The sequence below is a fragment of the Xenopus tropicalis genome, chromosome 7, assembly GCF_000004195.4.
Source record: "Xenopus tropicalis strain Nigerian chromosome 7, UCB_Xtro_10.0, whole genome shotgun sequence".
In the NCBI taxonomy this organism is placed as follows: domain Eukaryota; kingdom Metazoa; phylum Chordata; class Amphibia; order Anura; family Pipidae; genus Xenopus; species Xenopus tropicalis.
Window position 1 is genome coordinate 22291499 of NC_030683.2, and position 18229 is coordinate 22309727.

The window sequence follows — 18229 nt, forward strand, 5'->3', positions numbered from 1 at the left end:
AGATGGTGCCTATAGTAGCAGTGGGGGGATAATAGCCTCTGGGAAGGGACTGGGGCTGTGGGATAGCAGGTATAGTAGGGAGAGATGGTGCCTATAGTAGCAGTGGGGGGATAATAGCCTCTGGGAAGGGACTGGGGCTGTGGGATAGCAGGTATAGTAGGGAGAGATGGTGCCTATAGTAGCAGTGGGGGGATAATAGCCTCTGGGAAGGGACTGGGGCTGTGGGATAACAGGTATAGTAGGGAGAGATGGTGCCTATAGTAGCAGTGGGGGCATAATAGTCTCTGGGAAGGGACTGTGGCTGTGGGATAGCAGGTATAGTAGGGAGAGATGGTGCCTATAGTAGCAGTGGGGGATAATAGCCTCTGGGAAGGGACTGGGGCTGTGGGATAGCAGGTATAGTAGGGAGAGATGGTGCCTATAGTAGCAGTGGGATAATAGCCTCTGGGAAGGGACTGTGGCTGTGGGATAGCAGGTATAGTAGGGAGAGATGGTGCCCAGGTTTGGACTGGCCCTGGCATTTCAAGTACAAAGAGGCCCAAACAGCCCCCCACATACCCAATAAATAGTGAGTGTCTATGGCATCTTAAAGCAGCCCCTCTGGTATTTGCCACTAGAATTCACAGATTGCCAGTCTGGGTCTGAATGTGCCTATAATAGCAATAAAATAAAAACAGGCATAGTAGGGCAGAATGACAATCACAGGGTGAAGTGATGACAAAGTAGACTCACTTTATGGCCCATCAGTTGTTGAAGTGTATCTCCCAGCATCCCCTGCTAGCCCAGGCTGTTTGTTAGGGCTGTGCTGTCCTACTTGATATCAAGTCTAGGGCCCCACAGAGTTAGTTTTGCCTCAGGCCCCAGTGCCACTAAAGGGGGCCCGGGCTGGGCACACAGACGTGGGAGAACCTGGCAGCCCAGGCGGCTGAGCTCGCTGTCTTTGCAATGTAAATTTCAGTGGGACAAATTGCTTATTAATAGTCTGCAATAGAAGTTTCCGTCTCCCTTTCATTCTGTGCCTTTCCTATGTTTATTCCTACTCGCCTCCAGCTACGCTCTGGGCACCTTCCCTGCTCGCCACTTCTCTCCCTTTATTTTCATATCCTGAAGAAAATGCAAATCACCAGAGTGGCCTCTGCTAAAATAATACTGGGACAACTGCACTGAGCAAGATGGCTCCTGGGGGCGGGGGGGTCTGTGTGTGTGCGTGTATATGTGCCTGTGTGTATGTGCCTGTGTGTAGTTGCCTGTGTGTAGGTATGTGTATTTGTACATGCATACGCACATTAATGTATAGGCAAGTAGAAAAAGAAATCACAACAGAGCGCTGGATAGATAGGTAGAAATAAAGGTGATACCTAGATGTAGAAGATACTCACACATACATGGGCCTTTGTGGCAAATATATTGATACAAAACAGACAGAAAGATAGATAGATAGATAGATAGATAGATAGATAGATGATAGATAGATAGATAGATAGATAGATAGATAGATAGATAGATAGATGATAGATAGATAGATAGATAGATAGATAGATAGATAGATAGATGATAGATAGATAGATAGATAGATAGATAGATAGATATATGATAGATAAGGGTGAAGATACACTGAGCTAATAGTAGCAGCTACTTGTCATAGCTACTAAACACCAGAAAATCCCCTGCCATAGACTATACTGAGAATTGCCTCTGCTAAAACACACGTAGTGACAATTGTCAGTAAATGATCAGCATTGTCTATTTTAGTAGCTGTGATAAGTAGCTGCTACTAATATCTCCGTCTGTCTTCACCCTAAATAGATAGATAGATAGATAGATAGATAGATAGATAGATAGATAGATAGATAGATAGATAGATAATGATGATAGATGATAGATAGATAGATAGATAAATAGATAGATAGATAGATAGATGATAGATAGATAGATAAATAGATAGATAGATAGATAGATAGATAGATAGATAGATAGATAGATAGATGATAGATAGATAGATAGATAGATAGATGATAGATAGATAGATAGATAGATAGATAGATAGATAGATAGATAGTAGCAGCTACTTGTCATGGCTACTAAATGCCTGAAAATACCCTGCCATAGACAATACTGAGAAATGCCTCTGCTAAAACACACGTAATCCATAAGTCATCAGCTTTGTCTATTTTTGTAGCAGTGACAAGTAGGTGCTACTAGTACCTCTGTGTGTCTTCACCCTAAATAGATAGGTAGATAGATAGATAGATGATAGATGATAGATAGATAGATAGATAGATAGATAGATAGATAGATAGACTGTACATATATATAGTTGTACATAACCATTTGCCTTGCTAAATCAGTCTGTCTGACAGCTCTTGCTACTAATGAAGCTCAGACAATTTGACTCCAGACTGAGCCCATAAAAGCCACTGAAGCAATGAGAAGTGTATGTGTCGGAGAGTAGGGTTACCTTTATCAGCCGGTGCTGCTGCCATACTGTAATCATCCCAACACTTTGTATCAGCTCAGGGATCTCTCCATGGGGCAGGGCTCCCCCCCATTTATCAACACAGAGGCTTTATTATGACATTAATATTCATTTTGCAGACATTTATTGTTTTTGTTAAGGACTGGGGGCAACCTTATTGTTCTCCCATTATAGGGGGGCACTTGGTATTGCCCTGGACAGTCCACATAGAGGGGTGGTATGTTTAGGGTGATTCTTCTTGTCCTTTATGCAATGATTACACAAACATGGCCGTTAATAGACTGCAATTGATTTGGGAATAACCATGAATCTGTCGCAGTCCCAGTGCAGGGAGTGGATTTCCGCAGCCACGAAAGAGTTAATATAATTCAGTAACGACAAAAATCTGCAATTTCTCCCCCCCCCCCCCCAACTAGTAATAAAAAAAAAAGTGAGTTTTTTTCCACCTTTCTTGATGAGACCTTTGGCGATACTTCCGATTTTACATTTCATTTGCATTTTGTTCTTAGTGAATATTGAAAGCCTTGAATGGAGGATTGAATTTTATTAGGACATCTGGACTGACAGTATCAATTCCGACGCCAGCCTCCCAGAGCATTGCTAAAAAAAAATTTCAGACTTAATTAGAACGAAGTGCATTTAATTAAAGCCAATTATAATATCTGAAACGATTTGATCGATTCTTATTTGTACAGTTTGGGACTGTTTGTGTTTTGATCAGAGGGTAATGAACGAGCAAACACGTTCAAAAACCGAGGGGCTTCTATTTCCCTGTTTAACCCTTTCCTCGTCCAGAGGCGCTGGGAATCGGCGGAAGGTGCGAAATTAACAACTGCGGCAAATCGCAGAGAATATATTAATACATACGTCTGTATTGAGTGTCTCAGGGTGTGAAATTCATTTAGAAAGATCTGATTGGGAACATCTGTGCTACCGGGGTCCCATCACTTTAGGACTGTAGGACCAGAACATGTACGACAGGTAATTGGGTTAATTTGCCGCATCGTATTTACCAAAATAATCATTAAAACGAACCTCCCTCTTAACAAGAATGATGTCTTGTTACCGTTTATCCATCAATTTGATCGTTAGCTCCAGATCCTGTCATTAAATCCCAATCTTCAGACGGACTTGGGGCAGCTGAATTTAATATACCGGGCGCCGGTGTTTAATAGTAATTCGGGCTCTAAAATCGGGGTTTACATTTATTTTGTAGATTGTAAGCTCTTTTGGGCAGGGCCCTCTTCACCTCTTGTATCGGTTACTGATTGCTTTATATGTTACTCTGTATGTCCAATGTATGTAACCCACTTATTGTACAGCGCTGCGGGATATGTTGGCGCTTTATAAATAAATGTTAATGTAATGTAATGTAATTTTCACAACGGCTGGTGGATATGAAATTGGGCAAAAAAATAAAAATAGCTGGAGGTTTGATAATTCCTGTGCAAACTATAGAAGCGATTAGCGCCAACGCAGAGCTCCTGTGCGCCGGGCTGCGATTAGCCATATATTTGTCGCTTCTTATCGCCTAATAAGCGCACATACATTGTATCTATTTTATCAATAGGGGAAAGACATATTTTAGTGGGTTTCGTTGTATCCCAACTCAGTGACAGGGAAACCATCAATGGAAACCATATTCTCACTTAATAACAAACCAACAAAAGAACCCACCAAGTCGATAATATCCTTTTTCCAAACTAAAATTGTCTTTTAATTTGTGATCATAACCCGAAAGAGCTTGGACGAATTTTCAGCAGAGATTTCCTCCTTTCCACCCTAGGGGGCGCCATTTATCGCCTTTTGCCCTCTGATCGGATCTGTTTCCCCTATATTGTGCCTTACAGCATCGCACATTGTTGTAAGGACTGTGATACTGTAGCATGTGGGTATGAACATATGTCCATTATAGCGTTGCTTTATAAATATATATTCAGAGTTCAGTGATTGTGTGGATCTATCTATCTATTTATCTATCTATCTATATATCTATTTTATCTATCATCATCTGCCTTACAAAGCATAGGGATATCACATAAGAAGCAGATCACACAGTACCAGATATAGTTTAATATGCTGTAAAATTGGATTTTTCCAGAAAGTGCCGGTTCTTTGTAAATGGGGACTTTTATTTCCACTCCTCATTTCTTACCCCCCCCCATATAAAACTATTGAGCACATATCTGGGTTCATTTTAAACCCCCAAGAGAGGGCAAAGATGGAAGGACAGGGTAATGCCAGTGGTGACTTTCCCCCCCCCTGAAACCATTTGCAAGGAGCAAGCCTGGTGGTCTTGTAATATAGAAAGTTCTTTTGTGATTAAGATCTGATTTGATGTAAATGGAAAATGAAAATGTTATTTATTTTTTTTCAAAGTTAACCCTTTCAATACCAGGCCCTGCACAAAGTTTTCGTTTTAAAAGCAATATAATAATCATTAACCAAAGCTAATTAGTGGTTTGAAACTCAACTTTTGCTTCTGCGGGGTTTGCGTTATGCTTGAAAATTAGCGCTAAGTCTTCCATCCATTTGCCCCTGTTCTTTGCGCACAGAGCTTGTGGGTTAATTTGTTCCGCTGACCCGGCAGGAAAGAGCGGGGCGCATTAAACATCCTCTAGAGTGCTAGCTCTTTTCTCCAGTTGCAGTTCCAGGCCATTTAGCATTTTCAGGCTGCGCATATTTTCATTGGTACTGAAGGCAAAGGTGTCAATGATTTTCTTATTATTCTCCCATATCTGACAGGTCTGTGTGTAGCTCCGGGGTCAGGCTCTGTCACTTACCCTTTCCCACCCTCCGGTTTGGCTGGGAAAGTGGAATTCTTTGGGCAGCGCCGAGTGCGACGGTGCCAGGAGCGACCACAAACGCTCAGGCTGGGTGCCCCCAAGTGTAGCTTCCACAGGCAGCGATTTGTAGCGTGGAGTTTGCTGGATTTCTGGCTTCTACAACTGCACAATAGAAACATATTTCATATTATATTACAATTTTAGGACTTGGTGATAAATAACATTACAGGTATGGATCTATAGCAAATGGCAGTAAATAGATAGATGATGATGATAGATAGATAGATAGATAGATAGATAGATAGATAGATAGATAGATAGATAGAAAGATAGATAGATAGATAGATAGATAGATAGATAGATAGATAGATAGATAGATAGATAGATAGATAGATGATAGATAGATAGATAGAAATGGGCTAGATGGATATATAGGTAGATAGATAGATAGATAGATAGATAGATAGATAGATAGATAGATAGATATGGGCTAGATGGATATATAGGTAGATAGATAGATAGATAGATAGATGATAGATAGATAGATAAATAGATAGAGAGATAGAGAGATAGATGATAGATAGATAAATAGATAGATAGATAGATAGATAGATAGATATGGGCTAGATGGATATATAGGTAGATAGATAGATAGATAGATAGATAGATAGATAGATAGATAGATAGATACATAGATAGAGAGATAGATATAGATAGATAGATAGATAGATAGATAGATGATGATGATAGATAGATAGATAGATAGATAGATAGATAGATAGATAGATGATAGATAGATAGATAGATAGATAGATAGATAGATAGATAGATAGATAGATATGGGGTAGATGGGTATATAGGTAGATAGATAGATGGATAGATAGATAAATAGATAGAGAGATAGATAGATGATAGATAGATGATAGATAGATGATAGATAGATAGATAGATAGATAGATAGATAGATAGATAGATAGATAGATGATAGATAGATAGATAGATAGATAGATAGATGATAGATAGATAGATAGATAGATAGATAGATAGATAGATAGATAGATCAATAGATAGATAGATAGATAGATAGATAGATAGATAGATAGATAAATAGATAGAGAGATAGATGATAGATAGATAGATAGATAGATAGATAGATAGATAGACAGACAGATGATAAATGATGATAGATAGATAGATAGATAGATAGATAGATAGATAGATAGATAGATAGATAGATGATAGATAGATAGATAGATAGATAGATAGATAGATGATAGATAGATAGATAGATAGATAGATAGATAGATAGATAGATAGATAGATAGATGATAGATAGATGATGATAGATGATAGATAGACAGATAGATAGATAGATAGATAGATGATAGACATGCACACTATATCCCTCAGTGCCAAAAATACTTGTGGATTCTTTAAACATTCCTCAGCATTTACACACTGGTGCTAATGTGTGTAAATCTGATTTTTATTGCCTTTCTCTGTCTCTGTACTTGTCAGATTCTCATTCAGTGTATGGGTGTGCTTTTATCTGTTTGTGTATGTGTTAAGTGCAAGTGTTAATTAGCTGTTTTTGTTGTGTCTTTCAGTGCCAGAGCGCCTGTGTATTGTCTGGGGTTGTGTTTGTGTGTTTGTGCTGCTGACCCACAGTGTGTGTTTGTGTTTTATTAAGAGAGAGTTGTGTGTGTGTGTGACAATAATTCTTCCTATTCTATTAGTGTGTTTATTTTGTGGGTGTTTAGGGAAATGTCAGTGGAAGTGTCACAAGTTGTGGTTGTGTATCTATGTGTTAGGGTTTCTCTTGTCTTTATTACTGTCCAGAAAAATCATGACAGAATCCCTTGAACAACCAATTTTTGACAGATTGCCCCATAGTCTTTTTCAGCATCAAAAATAACCACAAAGTGTAACGCTTGTATATTTATTGAACGAATTCTAAAATAGTTAAAACACAATGGGTACTTACAGCGCTTCATTCGAGATCACATTGTTACAAAAGCTTGCTCTTCTATCAATACACAAACCATACAAATGCGACCATACATAAATGCCACAACTGTAACACTTGGAAAGGAAAAATAAACGCTAACATAGGCATGGAGTCGCAAACGTCGCAAAGTTACAACAGCCCACAGCGCCCGATATGACATCCCACTGGCGCAACAGTCAAAGCTACATCAGCCCACAGCGCTAACATAGACAAAGCATTTAGTCGCAGTCGCAAAGTCAAAGTTATTACAGCAGCCCACAGCGCCCGATATGACAACTCATCGGCGAAAATCTAAATCGCCGGTGGAATGGCTTACCCGGCACTGCGATTTGCAGAAATCGCCGAAGTTGCTTCGAGAGGCGATCGCGCCGGTGGGATGTCATATCGGGCGCTGTGGGCTGTTGTAGCTTTGCGACTGCGACTCCATGCTTTGCCTATGTTAGCTTTTATTTTTCCTTTCCAGGTGTTATGAGCTATGCTGTATGGGATCATATCGGTGAGATTAGTCGCCCGCGACTGTCGCGGGCGACTAATCTCCCTAGTGTGCCGCAGCCCTAATACACACTTATGGTTGATTTTTTAATAGAATCTCGTCTTTGCAGAATAGAATCTTCCTTTGCAGTGCAGACAGCGCTGTGGGCTGTTGTAGCTTTGACTGTTTTGCGACTGCATGTTTTGCCCATGTTAGCGTTTATTTTTCCTTTCCAAATGCTGTATGATTAGAACCTATGAGCTGCGATGTATATAATAAAAACAGTTAATCAGTATTAAGCAATTGTGGCATTTATGTTCGGTCGCATTTGTGTATTGATAAAAGAGCAAGCTTGTGTAACAATGCGCAAGAGTGAGCGAAGTCTTGTTAGACCGGTAATAATAATTGTGTGTATATATGAATGAGTGTGTGTGTATAGATGTTTGCGTGTGAATTAATATATCTGTGTAATTGTGGGAAAGTCATTTGTGGGTTTGTGTGTTGTGTTTCTCTATGTATGTGTGTGTCAGAGACACTTTGCGCTGCATATGAACATGTAGATTGTAAGCTCTTTTGGGCAGGGCTCTCTTCACCTCTTGTATCGGTTACTGATTGCTTTATATGTTACTCTGTATGTCCAATGTATGTAACCCACTTATTGTACAGCGCTGCGGGATATGTTGGCGCTTTATAAATAAATGTTAATGTAATGTAATGTAATGTAGTGACACAGTTGCAATATTGTTGGACTCCCCTGCCAGCAGTGTTACCTTCCTCCCCCCCCAGTCCATAGGGGGCACTTTGCTCTCACTCTGCCCCCCAGATGGGCACTTAACTTACTAACTTTCTGCAAGGAATCCCTTTAACTCTATGGGGCAATCCATGCACCATCCCACCAGCACTTCCAATACACAATCCCAATTATAGGGGGAAAAAAAAACACTTGCAATTTTTCTGTTTAAAAATAATGAATGCCTTGAATATAATTGGTACACATGCCAGCCACTACTTCAGTGCCAGCAGGGCGCTGTTTTCAAGCACCCCCCTCCCCAATCTGGCAATCAAGGCGTTAAAAAAAAAAAAAAAAGAGCAATACATATTTGAAAGCTTACGGACATAATGGGTAATTAATGAGTCGTACAGAAGGAAACTTTTATCTGATTAGTGGGATGTGAGGTCTCCAGCATGTGGGCATGTAGTGCACAGGAAGGCTCTGTCCCTTTAAGGTCACCCCAGTGCTGGGCTATGGACAGCTGGCTAGTGACCATCTGACTGACTCCAGCCTGACATCTGGGAGCCCACTGGTGTGTGGCACACGAATCGCTTGATGTGGCTATTTAAATGCAAATTTGTGGGGGGGATCATTGAAGCCTCAACCCCAGTAAATCCACACAAAAGGAAACACTTCACACCCTGCGAGGAGAAGGATCACTGTTCCTGGGGGTCTTGGCTTCTCCATGCAAATCCCATTCAGCCCCCACACCTTCTGCTTCACTCACTTTCTCTTCCTCTGCTTCTTTTTTTCCCCCCCTTATTTAAAGGTTCAGACCTGGGGACACATCTCATTCATGAACGATTAAAAGGCTGTGGCTACAGGCAGGGACAGTTACTACCTGCTCACCAATTAATCCCCATTGCCTTTGGGGGAAAGGAATCAAACTATCCTTTTCCCATTACCTTCTGTAAGGCACAGAGTTAAGGGCAACTAAACCACCACTTTCAACCAGCACTTATATCCCAAAAATAGGTATCTTTATTTTAAAATCCCATCAACCACTGCTGACTGGGTGTTTAAAAAAAATATACACCCAGGTTTCGTTTTAATGGAAATCTCCACCCCAGCAAAACCTAAAGCAGCTTTCCAATAGACATTGGTTTTAAAGTTATTTGTAAAATGTAATTGCAACTGCAAACCCCGTTATTTGTTTGTTCTCTGAGTGATTAAATAAACTAAATTGTTTATTAGCTGCTACTGTTGCTTCAGGAGTCAGAACCAGCAGTGCAGACAATATAAATAGAAAGACAAGGCGTTTTCAGTAGCAATTACATTTACTCCAAAATGTGGGTTTAAAAAGTTGCTCAGAATTACATTTACACAAGTAGGACTTGCTGGATATGGCGATTTAATTTCCAGTAGTCACCAAAACATGCAGGCAGGGTAGATGGCTAGTGAAGCTTCTGCCTTACAAATAGACTGTTAGAACTTGTTTTTATTCTGTTATTGCATTAAGCTTGTAGGCAGCACACTGGCAAAAAAAAGAAAGAATGAAAAAAAAAAAAAAGAAAGGAAAAGATAAAGTTGGTGAATGATAAAGAGCGTATTTTCCACGCTTTGGGTAGAAGAGCAGATGATGTACAAAATGAGCTGAAATAGATTCAGCCTCAGAGCCTGTTGTGAGCAGCAGCTGATTCCCCTATTCCTAGACAGATGGCTTCTGAGCGCAGATTTGCATTCATTTTCCCTTAATATCGGCCAAAATTGTGGGGACAGCTGCATTTGTTGTCAAAAAGGTTTAAAACTCCTTTTCTTTTCTGGGGCAGGATCTTTACCTTATGGGATGGGTTGGTGGAACTTTTATTTTTTTGTTTTTTTTCCCCCCCCTCCTTCTCCTTTCTCCCCTTCTCTGTCTTTAGTCAACAGTATCAGATTTAAAGGGATTTATTTTTCTAAATCTCCTAATTTGGTAATCAGATTTAAATCGCCTTGACGCGTGTAATCTGAATTAAAGATACTGTAAATTATTTCAAGCCCCCTTTTCCCTCCTTCCTATTCTGCTTATTCGGTGGCTAAGGATAAGATATATATATATTTTATTTGGTCCAGGTTTTAACCCCTTTGTGGGCACAATAATCAGACAGAGGCCCTTTGGCTACACTTTATTATTTTATTACAGATATTTCCATGGGAAAATAAATGTCCAAAAATCATATTCGGTATAAAACAGAGAAATTACATTTTTTTCTCATGAAATTTGTACCAGAAACCCTAAATATTTTATACATTTCGTTGATAAAATTAGATATTTTTTCATTTATTTTTGCAAAAATGGAAAGAACAATTTTGGAATTTCCCATGAAATAGTTCCCCCCCACACACAGACTTTGATTTAAGGTTATTAACATTCTAAAGACAGTAGCATCTTTAATATGTGGCGATTGCTTCTAAAGACTAATCTCATTACTTTCAAATAGTCATAAAATATGATTTTATTATACTTACGTATCTAATTAGACGGCCAGCAATGTAATGGATTTTTGAGATCGGTCTAGAGCAACAGCTTTGATAATTCACTTATCTTTGGCAATTGTCATTAACCCCCAACACCAGCAAAATAGATTGCAGGATAACACATCCTTTTCTTGCCAACCCTGAGAAGGAGAGGAGGAGGGTGGGGTGGGGGGGATTCTCCTAGTGAAGCACACACTGGACTTCGATTTTCACCCATTAATTACGATAGTTTAGGACCTACCCTGCTAATTTCTTCAACACCAGCGATCCTTCTTAATTCTGCTCTCCTGCTTCTCCTTAGTATTTAGTTCAGGGGGTTGTCACTGTATATCCCTGTAGGAAAGTGTCCAGAGCAGGCTTTTGTCCGTCCCCAGAGTCTTGTTTCAGGCTCTATATTCCAAGCAGTGGCTTTTGCACAGGCTACCAGTTTCCTTGATACTCTTCAGTGGCTACCCAGTTCGGAAGAGGGCTTCCAGGGCTAGGATGTGGCTAGCAACACCCCATACACCGCAGTGGCCCACAGATTAAGAGCAAATAACTTCCAGGACTAGCAGATGGTTAGCAGTTCCCTGATATACCCCAGTGGAATCAAGCTCAAGAGAGGGCTTCCAGGGCTAGGTGTTGGCTAACCAATACCCCCCTGTGGCACTCAGCTCCGGAGTGGAGCACTTTCAAGCAAGAATAGGGCTAGGAGATGGCTAGCTGTTGCCCCTACTACCCAGTGGCATTGATTCAACTCAGGGGAGAGCAGTTTTTTCCTGGGGTCCCTAAGATATTAACCCTGTGCCCTGGAGCCTAAGGAGCCCCCTTTAATCCAGTCTCAATCCGGAGAGCAGCAGAAAGGGGGAAAGTGGAGCAGCCCTTCCACCAAAGGCATCTGTTTTTATTTTAAAGATGAAAATTCCCAGCTCTGTTTTTTTTTTTTATCACTTAAACATAACCACAAGGTTAGAACTGATCCAATAGACATCACTGTAAACCAGTGTGTATTCACTCTCTTCCCACCACTCAACTTGTTTAACATCATTAGTGCTTGAAACACTCCCAAATCTTCCCATGGATACACAGAACCCCCACACAGCACCTTGAACTCCCCCCCCCCCCCCCATACACACTTCTACCAACTGCCCCATCCCAATTCGCTTTATTGGGACATTCAGCAACTTTCCCTCATTTCAATACATAGATTTAAAGAAGTGTGTGTGTCTGGGGGTGGGGGGGGGGGGGAGTGCAAATAAATCATCTGAAGTGGAAACATGATCTGCCCTCTGGCGTGGGAACCCTGCTGCCCTTTGTGGCATACACGTGTATCAGGCAGCACAATACATCTACATTTATATATGTGTATATATATATATATATGAGACACTTATACATAGGTATATACATTGCTGCTAGGGGAAACCTTGCTGCTGCTGCTGCTGCTGCTGCTGTTACAAAGCCTTCCCTGACTGTGTTGCCATTTGTTTCCTATAAGATTTATTTGGCCGAATGCTAAGTCCATTGGCTGCCGCTATATATATAAAGCAATGCTCCCCATGCATTAGAAGCAGCAGGGCTATTTGGCAGCCCGAGTTCTGTCAGGCTGCAGCAGTCACTCAGCACTAAACAAGCGGCGCTGCTCCTAACAGGAGGGGGAGGGGAATCCGCGCCATATAAGGTCAAGGCCCCGCCTCCCTAGACGTCACCGGCTGACAGCGCCGCTCCCCGGGGCTTAGAGTTTTGGCTCCCGGGAAAGGTTCCATTCCTAGGGGATAGAGGGCTGAGTTTTGTTCGCTTCCATCCATTCTGCGAGTCGCTAAAGGGCCCCCTCATCCAGCCCTATCCCTCCTGTGCCCAGGAACAACCTCCGCTGCTCATCATTTCCCCGTTTATTTGTCTTTTGGAGCACAAGTCCTGGATTCAGCAGTGTCCTGAAGCTTTTTTATTTTTTATATCATTTTTTTTTTTACGATTTTTTTTTTTTTTCCTTCCTCCGCGCTTGTTGGTTGCTGTGTGTTTTGGACTTTGCCTTCCTTGATGCTGTTTAGCTGGGATGACACCACACTGAGATCCTCCACCAACAATAACAGCGAAAATATTATTGATTGTGCCTCCGTGTGGCTGCGCCGGTCCGCTTAAGCGCTGCGCTTTCCCCCTTCTGCCTGCGCCCGTCGCTCTCTCCATGCAAGCGCTGGCAGGCAGTGCACTTGTGTGTGTCTTGTGCCAAGCCGGGACACATTGAAGAAGGCAAAAAAGCCAGACTTGAAAACTGGGCTTTTCTCCTAACTCATCCTGGGGAGTCAAGTCATCGAATAGGTTCCCATCGCCAAGGAGGCAGATACACAGAGACACATTACAAATTATTTTTATTATCTCCTCTGTTTTTCTGTGTATGTGTGTGTGATTGCCATCGGTTTTTTTTTTTTTTTTTTTTTTTTTTTGTAATTGTAAATTCCTCCAACTCTGAACAAAAAAAAAACCCCGTTTGGCAGGAGCTGGTTTCGCCCAAATTTGTTTTAATGTTTGGGATTCAGGAAAATATACCAAGAGGTGGGACGACCATGAAAGAGGAACCGCTGGGAGGTGGGATGAATCCAGTCCGGTCATGGATGCATACAGCAGGGGTAGTGGATGCTAACACAGCCGCCCAAAGGTACGTGTGCCAAATGAGCTTTTTTTTATTATTATTTATTTCCAGTCCTGATAGTAAATTTCCCTCCACTCTATGGGCTCTACCAGTTCCATCCTTGCCCTGCGCTAGTAGCGTCTCTGGCTTGATCCTGGGATAGCAGCACCTGAATGGGTCCCCCCTTGCCCCACCGACTATGCGCTACCGTGCGCCCTTACGCATTGCTGGGCTCACAGTGCTCACCCGGCCCCTTGTCTCCTTTCCTCCCGCAGCGGCGTGGGGTTAGCCCGGGCACATTTCGAGAAGCAGCCGCCTTCCAACCTCAGGAAATCCAATTTTTTCCACTTCGTCCTAGCCCTGTACGACAGACAGGGGCAGCCGGTGGAGATTGAGAGGACAGCTTTTGTGGACTTTGTGGAGAAGGATAAAGTAAGTTTTTTATTTTGTTGGTGTATTTCTGCACCCCACATTGACATCGTTACAGCTGTCATACGAGTGCCCAACAGCATTTTATTAGACTTTAGTTTTAGGGAAAATGAGAAAAAATATAAAATATTATTTTCTCCTGGAGTTGGTTAATAAGAGTCCTAAGAGCACTCTAGAGGCGAGAAAACCACGTGTAGATGTCCCTGCTTTTCTACAGCTATAACTATTTCAAAGTGATCGACTGATTTAAAAATATATATTATGTATATTATGCCCTGCCATCCCAGCTCTGGGTCATCACCCATGTCCTATGTATAGGAAATAAAATTTAATAAAGAAGGTAAACCCTTTCAAAAGCATAGAAAATGGAATTATATGTATGTCTGAGATATTATTTCATTTAATATAATACTGTGCTGTTATTTGCAGGAACCAAATAGCGAGAAAACTAACAATGGGATTCACTACAAACTACAATTATTGTACAGCAATGGTAAGTTGCGCCTGTCTGTCCTTTACGCACGAAATTACGATTGACTCCTACATTTTTTTTAATTCGCTGGTAGAATTGTTTAATGTAAAATATTTAAAGAGGTGGAAAAAAATAACACAGTGGCATATAAAGAAAACAAAAAGATGACAGATCAATAGGTCACTGGTACTCCACATGATTAACCGGTTGATTCTAAAGTAGAAAGTATAGAGGAAAAAAAAAGGATAAAAAGAGAGAAATAAATCAATATTTGTTGTAAGCATATATTACTTTCAAATCGCAATTGAGTTGGATAATGTTGTTGATATTTTTAAAATATGATTTAACTAAATCCCTAAATATATTAGCAGTATAATAATCGTTACAGACCGTGTCCTTTTATTTGTAATTGTAATTATTTGGGAATAAATGAAAGGACTGATTTAAAAAAAAATATTTTCGTTTATACACTTATTATCAGTAATAAAAATAAATGTTGCCAGAAAGGGGGATAAGGATAAGTCACTTCCCCAACCGTAAGTTTCAATGTTTCCTCATCTTGTCAGATACAGTGATACATTGCCTGTTGTTCTTAATTAATTAAGATCACTCATTTTGAATGCAATATTTCTCTGCTAGTAAAGCCCTATGCGAAATAATGACTGCTTTGCCTGTTTTGCCCCCTCTCTCTCTCTCCCAGGAGTCAGGACAGAACAAGATTTGTATGTACGGCTAATAGATTCAATGACCAAACAGGTGAGGAAGTTTCACTTTTTTTTCCATACCACTAAAAACTGTATAAAGTTTGCATTGTGCAAGCCTGGCTTGGAGCTAAATCACATGGAATATAAGTGGCCCATTTTGCTGTTTTTTTATTTATTTTTTTGCACTCAGTTATATGGAACCACACGGGTGTGCATGATGAATGCTTATTTAAACCATCACCTTTGCTTTTTTGGTTTACTCACGTTAGCACTTTACAATGGGGGTCATTGAGGCATTTTTTTTTTATGTCAAAACAAACATTTCAAATTAAAAAAAATTAAACATTCTAAATTTACCCTTCAGTCCCCAAGATGTGAGCTTGAAAAGAGAGAAAGGGAGCTTGTGTGGGGGTTTCTTTCGATTTCCATGTTAAATGTGCGGAGGTGAAATGTCATCTTGTTCCTCTCTGGTCCCTTATTCACCTCTCAGCCCCCCATCTCCATAATTCAAATTGTAGGCTATAGGGGTCACCCAAGCCGTCTATTTCCTGCTCTCCAGCTCCTGTTCTGCCATCTCCCACTCCCTGTCAGACCTTGTAAATAACATAATTACACGGGGTTGCTTATTAAATTATTTAACCTGTCGTGTCCAGCGCTCCACATAGTAGCTATCAATAATATACTACAGCAATCAACTGATGGGGAAGATTTCAAAACAAACAAACAATATATATACATACAAATATATATATATATAAATTAATTATTAATTATAATAATTATAATTTGTTGTATATATTTTATTATTATAATGGCTACTAAAATATACACTTAGTTTTTCATTTCTGCGTCCCAAAAGGGCACAAAGTTTCTGTTTGGGGAGAGGGCTCAGTGAAGCTTGAGAATAGTAAGTGCCTGACTGCCTAATCAGCCGGGGGGACAAGCCCCTTTAGCAGTGATCACTTCTAAATTTGACTTTCTCACCTTAGTACCCGAAAAGGAGAATTACGCATAGAAATTACGCATAAAAATGTATTTCAATAAAAATACAGAAGGCAGCGAATGATGGGGGGGGGGGGGGCATTTGAAGTGACAGTCTATGTAGGCAAGAGGCAAAGTGATTATATCGTTCAGCAGTGATCATTTTTTTTTCCAAACATTTTTTTTTTAACGCTGGGGTTGGGGTTAAATTTTGATTGAATTAAAATTGGAAATAAAAGTGGTGGCCAGAAAGGAGTGCCAGGCAAAGGGGACAGGGGCAGTGATTAGACAGAGGCGGTGATTAGAGCTTTCAGAAGTGATATCAGTGGGTTACAGAGGGGCCCCTCTCAGTGGGGTTGAGCAGAGGTTTCAATGGGTTACACAGGAGCCCCTCTCAGGCAGCTCTTGACCTGACAATGTGCTTTTTATTCGCTTTTGTACACAAACAGCTAAATGTTCTGGCAAATCACTGCAGCCTAATGAAGTGCCTTTTACAGAAGCTGCTGTACGTTTTTTCTCCCTGCAGCCGAATAAAAAAAAAAAAAAAATAGGCAGCGAAAGGGCCCACAGATGTGAATGTAGGGGACAAGGGGGGGAATGTGGCACTTGGAGCTGGAATGGAAATCAAATCTTTTAATCTCCGCACTGGCTGAAAATAGCCCCAGTAACTGATCAGGGAGTCAATGGCGCTGAACCGACAGTTTATGGATTTCTGTTTGTGCTACAAAACCAAAAAATAAATCAGATGTAAGTAGTGGGGAAGCGTCAGACGGAGAAGGAACAATGAGCAGAAGTTGGAGCAGCAAAACCTTGGCTCCTGGGGGGGCAGCTCGGTGCTGTGCGGGGCTCTTATTAAGGCTGGTATTTACCCTGTAGCTCCTAGCACTGGCATGCCTGGCACTGGGCTGTGTTACAGGGGTATAGGCAGCCTGGCATGGGATCTGCCCCAGGGTCCCAGTTTGGGAAGAGAGTAGTGCAGTTTGGGTATTGCCCCAGGGCAGGGGAATTACCATGGTTGGTACTGTTTAGGCCAGAAGTTATCTGTGCAATGTACAGCTTTATATTTATATATATTTATATACACAGAGTAAGAGAATGCTCCTTAACTCATGCCCGTGAGGCGCAGGGGGGGGGGGGGTCCCTGATCTTACTTATATATTATAATATTTGCAGTTTCTCACTAATTAAGAGATCTGTGATTTTTAATTCCTCCCTATCGTCATAAATTCGTTTATTTTGCTTTTCTTGCGCTCAGCGCAGATCTCGCCATGGCAATGAACTTTTTTCACTTAAATTTCCCACCATGTCACTGTGACTCCCAGGCAAGCCAGCAAGTAAGGTGTCAACGTGTATGAGAAATGGACACCCAATTATTCATTTTTATGAGGTGCTGAGATGATTTAATCTCATCAGAAATGATTGCCATGCCACTAACATTGCGCCACTTAATCGCATACCTTAGTCGCTTGTTATTTTGGATCGTTGATGAGGGGGGGGGGGCGCTTTTGATTTCACGGGTATAGAAAGTGGGCAGGAAGGTCCCGTAGGCCTGGGTATGACTGTGCTGGAGGTGCCAATGTGCCATTCACTTAATAGAACAAAAAACTATAGTAAAATCACAGGGAAGCAAGTCAAATTGTGGATGGAAAGAACACAAGGTTTTGGCACACCTGTCTCAGAGTTACTATAAAAACCAAACTTTATTGAGACCAATTAAAACCAATTATTAAACATTAAAAAACACGAAAAAAAAAGAAAAATAAAGTGTGAAAGTTAAAATATCAGATCTCAGTACCTTTTTTTTATAATAAGTCTGGGCTGTAACTAAGAATTGTTATAATATTTCCAACTCTTTAGGCATGATCACAAGTTATAATATTGTTGCAAGCAATCTAGTTGCTACATGTGCTGGCTGAATCGGGGAGGATTTGTAGCAAGCTGCAACTGTTGCTAAAATGTTGTAACAGTTCTCTTACATTTGAGACTGTTTCTATAGAGTATCTACCATTTGATAGTATCACCATCGGGAAGGTAGAGCAATAGCTAAATTGTGTATTGATTATT

At 40.8% G+C, this 18229-nt stretch overlaps 1 protein-coding gene and 1 long non-coding RNA gene across 20 annotated transcripts in view; one reads left to right on the plus strand and one right to left on the minus strand.

Moving 5' to 3' along the window:
• Window positions 1-4529: 4529 nt before the first annotated feature.
• LOC101731984 lies at window positions 4530-12056 on the minus strand. Its single transcript, XR_208773.4, has 2 exons — window positions 11213-12056; window positions 4530-5424 (listed from the first exon to the last, which is right to left on the minus strand). It is a non-coding gene; the product is annotated as an uncharacterized LOC101731984 (long non-coding RNA).
• Window positions 12057-12554: 498 nt separating this feature from the next.
• The window catches only part of ebf3 (EBF transcription factor 3), a 137358-nt gene continuing 131683 nt past the window's right edge, over window positions 12555-18229 (plus strand). For 8 of the 19 annotated variants that reach the window (XM_004915817.4, XM_004915818.4, XM_004915819.4 and 5 more), the window contains exons 1-4: window positions 12558-13606; window positions 13855-14011; window positions 14438-14501; window positions 15181-15236. In XM_004915817.4, coding sequence (XP_004915874.1) covers window positions 13473-13606; window positions 13855-14011; window positions 14438-14501; window positions 15181-15236 — 411 coding nt within the window. In that variant the 5' untranslated portion in view covers window positions 12558-13472. Of the gene's footprint in view, window positions 13607-13854; window positions 14012-14437; window positions 14502-15180; window positions 15237-18229 lie in introns of all 19 variants that reach the window. The other 11 variants (XM_031905717.1, XM_031905715.1, XM_031905720.1 and 8 more) reach the window with 4 other exon arrangements.